The following is a 10,554-nucleotide window of genomic DNA, read 5'->3' as shown; positions in this document are numbered from 1 at the left end:
GCCGCCGCTGCTGCTGCTGCTGCCGCTGCTTAGAATCCAAAGCTGGTGCTACGTGGTTCTACATCGCCACTGTGTGCCTGTGTCTGTGTGTGCGAGGGAGGGAGGGAGGGAGAGGGAGAGGGAGAGAGAGAGAAAGAGGGAGAGTGAGAGTGAGAGAAACACGCAAGCCGCTGCCAGGAAGCTGCTACGTGGTCGAGGCGAGCTGACAAGCCAGGCAGAGGTGGAGGAAGGAGGGAGGGAAACGCGCACACGCACGCAGAAACGGGCGCGCGCACATTTTCCTACATAACATATAGAGCTATTTATATTTACCTCCATGGATTTATGCATTACAGGAAACACTCAAATATAAACACAATCACGAGGTCTGTCAGTGATGGTGGATAGGAGGTTCGTGCTCTTGCCTTACAGCAGTGGTTCTCAAACTTTTTTCAGCACGACCCCCCGCCCCCTTCACTCCCACCCAAAATTCACTTCAACTATTATGTCATTGAAATGCACTGTAGTCCTTTAACTGGACAGGGATATGTTTACAAACCAGTGCAGTTTCCCTGATATGGATCAATTAAAGGAAAATGTTCAAATTCAAATTTAACTGGGTCACGCCCCCTACTTTGGGAACCCATGCCCTACAGCATGCATGTTACTGGTTTCGAACCCTGGTGGTTCACAACATGATAAGATAAGAATTTTCTATTGTTGAAGGAAGTTGATGTTGTATGTAATTGTTCAAATCTCTGATTCTGAACTCTGGTTTTCTCCACTGTTACTGTTTGAAACTTCTTTCCATTTTTCCTCAGAGAAGTGCACGTCTGTGCAGCTCACTGAGTCACAGGCCTTTGTTGTTCAGGACCAGGCTACACATGAACACATGGTGCACCAGACACAGGGTTACAACCAGGTTTCCTTCAACACTTCCTTTAGACTTCTGTGAGTACTGCAGTCTCAGTGACATTATTTTTAAATACTGCCAGAACATCTTTAAATGAAGAAAGTAAATAGTGATAAAATAGATAAAAACTGTGTCTCACTGTGGCCCAGTACCAAATTATTTACGGCCCAGTGCCGGTCCGCGGACCAGGGGTTGGAGATCCCTGCTGTAGAATATCTATATTTCAGTGTATTGATATTTTTTTACAACCCTTGAATGTGTGTTCAGACCAAATATCTTTGTTTTAGTTTGTTTGTAAACAACTTTATGTCTTGTTTGCAGTGATTTGCTATTTGCCCACAGTGACATCATCTGTCCGACCCTCCAAACTGCAGGCTCTGTAATCCTCAGTGAACATTTATTTACCCTCTGTTTTCTTCGACACTCACGGTGTTTTACTACACTCGGCCAAGAAAATATATATCACGGGATGAGCAAACAGATTCTCCTCCCTGCCTTCCTCACCCCTTCCTCACCCCCCACTGCCCCCCTCCTCTCCTCGGCCTGAGTGAGAACAACATATTACAGTGCTTTATCTTCCAGGCCAACATCACATGCCGAATCAACTGGTGGGGTGGGGTCAGAGTGTGCACTCGGTGGATGACAACATTATTGGATTCTTAAGTTTGCGCTCCACTCGTTTGTCACTGTAATTTAGTGCCACCAGGTGGCAGCGTTAGAGAAATTAACTAATGCAGGAAGGCAGCGGAGCAAGTGGAGACAAATGTTCCTGGAGATGTTACACTCCACAGAGCAGTCCTCAGACCAGATGGTCCTCACCACCACCACCCAACCAGATCTCAACTCAACTTCTCCTCAACGTCTCAGTGTCAGCCTTTAATTCATGTTTCAGTCACAAAGTTCTCAGACATGTCATGTGGATAGTCTGAAATAAATACCTGCAAACAAGAAGAGGAAGACAACGAGATCACCAGGAACAGGTCCACGATCAGGTCCACGATCAGGTCCTGTTGTTCAACGCAGCGTTTGGTTTTGGAGTTGGAGCTGAATATTTTTACTCACTGAAGTCGTCTGTACGTCGTCTATGAGAGAAATGACATATGAAGAGACACTACAGGCCTTGTTGAGGGTCCAGAATTGTTTCAGTTAAAGTACACATTGATGTTTGACTGAGGCTGTTAAGATTAAAGTCGAGAACTGTCTTTGATTGAACTCTGAAGGTACTGTGTGAGGGGACAGAGGGGGGAGGGGGGGCAGAGGGGGGTTGTGTGTGTGTGAGTACTTTGGTCTGGTCTGAGGCACCGTGCCAAAACAACTCTGCATCACTGTGAACAAGTACAACAGCACAGCCTTGAAGATGAGATGAGAGGAGGAGAGAAGGGAGGGAGGATGGGAGGAGAAAGGAAAGGAGAGGGGGGAGGAGAGAAGGGAGGGGGAAAGGAGAGGAGTGGAGGGAACAGATAAGTAGGTAAGAGGAGAGGAGAGGAGAGGAGAAGAAGTGGGTGAGAGGAGTGAGGATGTACGTGAAGTGAAGAAAGGAGAGGAAGGGAGGGAAGGAGGGAAGGAGGGAGGAGAGGAGAGAACTCTATAAACCACCTTCATGACTTTGATCAGTTCCAGTTATTTCAACTAATACATGGAAATAACAGACATTAAAAAAATGTGTGTGTGTGTCTCTGTGTGTGTGTGACCGATATCTAGGTCAGACACTCGTAGACAAAGACTGACTCTGGAGAAATGAGGATACAGAAACAGTACCAGAATTTGTCGTTGGTTGACTTGGTGAAGGACTACGACACAAATACTGAGCACAAATACTTCAAATACTACTCACCAGTACCTCCGTCTGCCCAGTGTTTTTAAACGAGCACAGATGATACTTGATGGGAATTTCATGTTTTGACCCAGTGCCGTCTCTGTAAACAGTGACACAGAGCCCTGCAGTAAAGAAAAGAACGGAACAACAGAGTCAGGTAGAAGTCAGTCCTGAGTTCCTTCTACTTCCTGTGTATCGTTGACTACCTGAGAAGTACATGTCATGAATTTCCAACATGTGCCCATGGCTTTCCACCAACATCCTGCTCTCTCCCAGGTCTGCGGATAAGCAGAGAGAGTTGTCTGAAGACGGCGCCACAGCTCCCCCATGTGGTAAAACAACATATTGCACAACCGACGCTAAACAAGCGAAATTGATCAAATACGATTCTCGCAAAAATATTTTCAAACATCGAGTTTCAACCTCCAACTGTAATTTGAAAATTCCTGGCATTTTTCAAGTTTCTACTACGAGTTAAATACCTTTTTAAAACCATCTGGTGAGAACTTCCTTAAATAGAATCAGCCGTTATTCTTCGGCTAACTACTTAGCTTGATTTGTGTTTGATGTGTTCTCCGTGAAAAAAAATAATTTAAACAATAATTCAAAAAGATTTTTTTTACCTGGGTGTGCTTGTACCACGACGAACATTAACGGACCGTAGCACCCTAAAATGAGAAGAAAAAAATTAATCATATTCAAATATTTCTATGTTCGTTTTCTGCTAATATTTAAGCTAGTTATAGCTAAAGGCTGTTAATATAAATGCAGTTAATATAATTATATAGTAATTACAAAATGTTTGTCTGAACTTTTACTACTCCTGGACCATGTTCACTACTTTGGACTGTTTTTCCTGACAATTCTAGAGTTTTTTTTATATTATTTCACCTCCAAGTTGTGCTAATTTCAAACCCCGTTGTATTCACCATACAATTCATCCTGAGAACGTTTCAAGCGACGGTAAAGGAAACGTGTATTTTTCCAGGTATGCCAACACTCCACTGGTGGTGACGTCACTCCAAAGTCTCTGCCATCTTACTGAATAACAAGACGTTGAGACTTTGAACTGCTATTTAGGACACATCGATATGTTTATTATCAAGAGCTCTAGCAATTAACTGATATTAAACAGCAAACAGGAAAATATCAGGATAAGTGCACGTCTGAAACAACTGTACAAATCTTTTCTTAGACAAATAATGACATCATTATTTACACTGTACCACCAGACCTTCTATATCCATCTCTCTTTTTTTCTTTTTTTTTTTTCTTTAACAATACAAAGCAACTCTTTTTTTTTCTTTTTCTTTTTTAAACAATACAAAGCAACTTCACCCTGTTGAAGCTCCACAGAGATGACTTTTGCCTAAGCTGTTTGTTGATGACCACAGGGTTGGAAATGCAGCCTGGTCACCGTGTGAAAGCAGAAATCCTGACAGATTAGTGATAGAGAAGCCGACGGCGATAATACTCAACGTAAACAACAGTCTGCCTCCTGATCCTTTACTCTGGTTCCAACATTTTTCACCAACTCTGAACTGGTACTAGTCAGAAGATGTAAACTCATCAGTGGATGCTCCACAGCTGCAGACAGTCTTAGGCCGAAGAGAACAAAAAACAAGATCATAAACTAATGTTTCAGACTGCTGACACTCAATGTTCAAAATTCATCATATTAACAGAAAAAAAAAAACAAAACCCAACACGCATGCATCTCAACATATAGAGATTTGAGTGATATCTGGGTAAAGATCTGGCACAACCTCGGAAATATTAAAGTTCCGTACATTATTAGAGTTTGTCGTCAAATGTATGGATTTACAGTCGGTCGTAAGAAGAAAAAAAAACATGGTTTAAAAAGTGAAGTCTACGTGGACGTCTATTTTGTTAGCATACAAACAATAATCAGTGTAGCCAGTCATATATATATAGGTGTATACATATATATACATATATGTATATATACATACATATATCTATGACTATATATATATGCGTGTGTTTTACGTATATATATATATACACATACACATACATATGTATATACAAACACATTAACAGCCAATCCACTGAAATGAACTGTAAAAGTAAGTCAAAAATGACAGGCGTGCGTCGTCAGCTGTACAAGGAGTTCAAACGTGGTGTAAGAGACACGATTCCTGGTTAACTATCAACACTGTCTGTGAGGAAGTTCAGAAATGCTCAGCTTTGCCAGTGGAGTTAAAAACAGTCGCCTTAGCTCATCTGGTCACTGCCTCCTCCTCCTCCCTGATAACACGTCTAGGTTGTGATACTAGCCACGGTAACAAGGCACATGTCACACAGAACGTAGTGAGGTTTCTCTGCACATTTTTTTTACAGCTCCCTAACAGCAACATTTCTGTTTGTAACATGTGGTTCAGATCCGTCCAACAACGGTTCAGTTCATCAATGCACTGGATTCAGAGTTGATTCCACAAAATGTGTGCGGTAAAAAAGTAAGCTGGTGATCTGGATACGGTTAGAGAAAATTCAACCCACATGTTGAGTCACCTTCAGGGCACATGCATGTAAATGGTGCCAAAGTCACTCACGAGGGCGAGGAATGTAGTGATGTAAAATCTCCCAGTGCTGTTAAAGACATATGACAATGTAGAGGAGGCGTTTTTAGGCCCAGGACCCAGAGTTTAACCAGCTGGTCTCCTTCTTTCTACCAGAAATGCACAGAGAAACCTTAAAAAAAAAAAACTTTTTTTGCTTTGGATTTTAACAATGCTTTTTAACAGAAAAAATACAATAATACAAACAAATGGAAATTTAATGCCATTTTCACTCGACAAATTTTTTTTAATCTTGGCTTTGCCCTAAATTCTTTTTAACTTTATAGGTTTGAAAGAACTGATAAAAAAACAAAAACAAGTTAAAGTAACATCTCTGCTTTTTGCCCTTTTTACCCCTCCTATATATGTGTATATATGTTTAACGCATATATGAATATATATGTATGCATATACATTATATTTATATACACACCTACACAGGTGTACACATACATACATGTGTAAGCATATATATACACACATATATGCATATATATACACATATACAAGCATATACGCACGTATATAGATATACATATATAAACAAATACATATATATGTATAGCTATACACACAGAGTAAAAACCTATTCAAGCTATACAAAAAAAAAAAACAACAACAAAAAAACACTGTACAACGTATCAAGTATATCATTATTTTTTTCAAGACATTAAATTGTTCAGTTTGGGACTGAACGACGACCAGAATCAGTCAACGTCATCATTGACCATTTGTTCCACCCACAGACGTTCTAAAAATGATGTTGAGTCAAAACATTAATCATCCAAGAAAAAAACAAACAAACAAAAAAAAAAGCAGGAGAAAAGCCTGTTTTTCTGTGTTGAAGTGTTGTTGAATATACAATCTGAAAGGCTTGGTTCTATTCACTGCAGGTTTTAATGAATGGGAAAAATTTCACAGAAACGGAGGAGCAGAAATTGAAGGCACAAAGATTGTTTTTTCTTTTGTTTTTTTAAAAAAAGCCCAACAGGCCACAGTGATAGATATGAAAGTTGGATTTACACATTATTACCATGCCGACTAAACCTGACTAAATACTTGGGCTTAGGTAGTCTGAGTTGACATTCATAATCTCTAAATTTAAATTTAGTAAATAAAGTAATGCACAATCTATCAGTATTCACAGAGGAAAACCGCAATTACTGTTTGATTATAGATTACTAGCACACAGAGTACAACAGAGTACCGTCTGATTGGCTGAAGTTGAATCAGACACTTGGACTTACTTCATCTCACCACTTAAAAAGAATGATAGAAATCCATGGAAGGAACAGAATGGGTTTCGATACTGAAAAAAAAAAAAAACGAACAGAATGAAAGTCCAGAAGAAGCTCGAAAACCAGGGAAAGAAAAACGTTTAGCAAGTTTTTATTATATCAAAGCATTACAATAAGGTGTTTCCTCTGCACTCGTACTTCAAACACTAACAGCAAAACATGTTAAATACAAAGGTTTTTTCTTTTTTTTTCTTATAAATTAAAGGAAAGATGGTGTGTTAGGATGAGCTGGACATGAACTGTGTGGCTGCGTTGACTGTCCTAGATGATTTTTTTTTAATTTTCACTCCGACTTTAAATGAGTTTCTTCACCTCTACCTCAGCGCCTTCTGAAAATAATGTTGATGGAGAAAATGCGCCTTTTTTTCTTTTTTTTCTTTTTACTTAAAAAGGTGTGGAATGCTTCAGTCATGAACTACAGTATAAACCTGTCGACTTCGACTGTTTTTTTTTTTCTGACCATTCAGCATTGCATTTTTTTTTTGTCGTTTTTAAACGGATGTCACCTCCCACTCTCACCTCTAACTAAGTAATAATCCAGTAATGTCACTGACTGAAAACGATGAACACGTTGAATCCATTCATTCTGTATTAAATCACGACTCCGGTCGAGACATTTGACCGTCGATCTGCTGCAAAGTGCCTCACGTTAACGTCTCTCGACTCTGGACCGTCTTTAAATTCATGCCCGTCCAGTTATGACATCTTCGCAAGTCAGTCAGTTAAATTATTTTACTACATTTTAAGCAACAATAATAAAAAAACAAAACAAAAACAACAACTGATGAGACGACGAGTCAATTAATAAGTGCTGAACTATGTCTGCTTCCCATTGGTAAAGTTAACTATCGACTAACTCTTCCCTATAAGGTCGTGGCTTCTTCTACATTACGAGTCTGAGTGGAATCATACCTGAAACAGGAAAAAAAAAGAAGAAAGAAAGAAAAGCTAAAGATCAGTGAAGCTAACTTACAAAGGCGACGCTCCAAACTGTCCAACTTTATATCAGCAAAATAAACTTCCTTTCTTTATAAAGTTGTTTTCTTGAACTCCTCACATTTACATAGAAGAAGAAAAAATCCAGGACGTTAAAAAACAAAAACAAAAAACATTTAATCCTCCTCAAACTAAAAGTTGTTTTTTTTTTTTTTGTCCTCCTCCATCCCCTTATTTTTGTTGTTGTTGTTTTGACTGTTTTTAATCTCATTGGAGCAACTTCAAACAGGAAACAAAAAAGAGATAGAAAAACAAAAAACAATTAGCTATTTAAAAGGGGGAGAGGGGGGAGATAATGCCTCAGTAAGAGATACTTACTCTTGTTCTTTTTTCAAAAAAAAAAAAAAAAAAAAAAAAGAAAGTATATTGACAGTATAGAGAGCTTGGAGCAGTTTTCTTAAAGAGCAGACCAGGATATACCATGTGACCTGTGGTTGATGACATCACGACAGTCACCCTCCATGCTAATGACATGAGTGTCTGGGTGTTTTTGCCAAGAAAGAATGAAAGGAAAAAAAAAATATCGAAGATAAACAAACTGAGACTCTACAATGCTGTATGAGTGTGAGTGTGTGTGTGTGTGAGAGAGAGTGTGTGTGTGTTTAAATGAAAAGGTCCTTCAGTGTTGTATCTACGATACTCCGTTCACCAGAGGCGTAGCATCCTGTTTGTCCTTCTTCATCGCTCGTTCTCTAATGGATCTCTGGTGATGATGACGGGAAGGGCCGTCGCTGGAACTCAGGCCGCCCTGAGTGGAGGAAAGCCCTGGTCCTCCTCCTCCTCCTCCTCCTCGACCCCCTGAAGAGTGCTGCACACTCCTCTCATTGTTCCCGTCTACACGGATCTGTCGGGAAAAAGAAGAGAAGATAAAGTCAAACATTACAGGAGCCAAACGTTTACATTTCATACATTCTTTATTGTTTACCAAACGTTTACATTTCATACATTCTTTAGTGTTTACAAAAATGTAAAAAAAACCTCAGTAAAAGTTTAAAAAAAACTTGGTTTACACATGTTAACATTCGTTAAAACAATTAAATGTCAGAACCAATGAATCTACATGTCATATTTTTCTGGTGTTATATAATATTAAAATATTAAAGCTGGTCAGTTACTGTTTGTCAGCTCCATATTTTCAAAAACATTTTCATCTTTTAATGAATTCTTTGTGGTTTAGTCATTTTATTCAGTATTTTTAGTGTTGAGTTACAGTTGTAGACGGTGCCCTCTTGTGGCCAAAGGCGATATAGCGCACATGTTTTAACCATCCGTTGCTTATATCAATATCAATCACAGCACCAGCCAAACCATTTTTAAATGATGTGACTTACAGTCTGGACTTTTTGGTTTATGTTACTGCACTTTTGTTCCTACATCAGTACTTAAAAAAAAGTAACCGTGCAAAATGTGCTCATTTTATATTCATTACTGTACACACACAGTCTGTGACTCAGACCAACACCAGCTCCACTCCTTAACTGTCAGTGTGTCACGAGATCTGTCTCTGGGCCAAAGTCCTGAATCAGGTCTAAAAGATCATTTACTGGTAAATGGAAACTGAACGTCTGAGCAGCCACGTGGGCGTCACTCACATCTGACTTCACTGTCACAGCTCACTCACCCTCACCCTCACCCTCACTTTCCTTACGGCGGAAAGAGGTATAAAATTTATTTTTTCTGGTTTTGAAGATTTCTGAGGGAAATGTGTCCGAAAGCTGAAAGACCTTAAGAGGAAGTTGTTTAGTGACAGAAAATACGACGACCCTCACCCTCACCACATAATAATAATAATAATAATAATAATAAGCAGGTATTACCTGTAAGCTGTCTTCGTGTGCTCTTGTCTTGGGGTCTCTGATGTGACGGGGTCTTGGCTCACCCCACTGCATGTCTTCACCTGAAATCCCCCAACCGCCCCGAAAATAAAAAGATTATTCATCTTAATCCTGTTTTTATTATCAAATTCAGCATGAAATAAAAATCACAAAAAACTGATCACATGTTTCATTCTGTGTCAATAAAAATGTCAGCAGGGTTCAAACCTACGAGCATCGTAATGAAGTTCAAGCCAACCTTTATGTCCTCCCCGTCCTCTCCCTCCACGTCCCCGCAGCCCTCCACCCCCTGCTCTCCTCCTCCCGTCCGTCCGCCTGGGCAGGGTTCCGCTTCCTGTCATGAGCTCTTCAGTGGGGGCCAGGGACCAATCGCTGAGCTCCTCCTTGTGGTCGGACTCCGTCTCTGAAGCATTGGACGCCTCCGAGTTGGTGCCTGGAGGAGATAATAAAACGCCTCCGAGTTGGTGCCTGGAGGAGAGAGAGACCTTAAATAACACCTTATAAAAGCAAACGACGACACTGAAGCACTTTTTGGGGTCTTTAGATTTGATTGTGTGCAGTGAGCTGAACATTTAGGATGAATGTCATTCTATTCCATTTGTTTCATTCAAATCGTACCTGAGGCGAACGCTGCTCCGCCTCCTCTCCGCCCTCGTCCTCCTCTTCCTCCACCTCCAGTGTAGGGCTTCCCTCCTCCTCCTGATCCTCTCCCCATCCCCAGTCCCATGCCGTTGTCAAACACGTAGGTTTTGTCCTTGGCGTTACGCGGCCCTGTTCCTCCTCCTCCTCCTCCTCCGCCGCCTCCGCCTCCTCCTATCTGTCTGAGCTGCTCGTCAATCTGGAGGCGCTCCAGTCGGAGCTGATCCACTTCCTGTTGACACGGACAATTAAAATAAACATGATGTCATGCTGTATTTGGAAACATAGACAATTTTATGCAATTAAAATGTTTAATAATTAAACATAAATTCTCCAATAATGAACCGAACATTCTTAAGATTTTCTTTTTCTGCCCATTGACCTCATTTGACCCTGACCCCAGGAGTTGATTTTGACTATTGATCAGATGCAGTGGTTGCCAAAATAAGGGTTGTGGCCCCTTAAGGAGGCCACAGGAATGAATTACAGTTGATTG

General features: G+C 40.3%; 1 protein-coding gene and 1 long non-coding RNA gene across 2 annotated transcripts in view; both read right to left on the bottom strand.

Moving 5' to 3' along the window:
• Positions 1-3,996, bottom strand: LOC107989608 (uncharacterized). The gene is made up of 6 exons (XR_003051898.1): positions 3,600-3,996; positions 3,332-3,376; positions 2,915-2,986; positions 2,727-2,830; positions 1,831-1,963; positions 1-83 (listed from the first exon to the last, which is right to left on the bottom strand). It is a non-coding gene; the product is annotated as an uncharacterized LOC107989608 (long non-coding RNA).
• Positions 3,997-6,663: 2,667 nt separating this feature from the next.
• The window catches only part of fmr1 (fragile X messenger ribonucleoprotein 1), an 8,958-nt gene continuing 5,067 nt past the window's right edge, over positions 6,664-10,554 (bottom strand). The window contains 4 exon segments of the mRNA XM_017039303.2: positions 6,664-8,428; positions 9,402-9,481; positions 9,658-9,852; positions 10,038-10,290. Of these exon segments, the coding sequence (XP_016894792.1) occupies positions 8,216-8,428; positions 9,402-9,481; positions 9,658-9,852; positions 10,038-10,290 (741 nt within the window). The 3' untranslated portion in view covers positions 6,664-8,215.

Source organism: Cynoglossus semilaevis, chromosome 15 (genome assembly GCF_000523025.1).
Source record: "Cynoglossus semilaevis isolate Cse_v1.0 chromosome 15, Cse_v1.0, whole genome shotgun sequence".
NCBI classification, from domain to species: Eukaryota; Metazoa; Chordata; class Actinopteri; order Pleuronectiformes; family Cynoglossidae; genus Cynoglossus; species Cynoglossus semilaevis.
The sequence above is the reverse complement of the archived record's forward strand: the minus strand, read 5'-3'. Positions and strand labels throughout refer to the sequence as shown.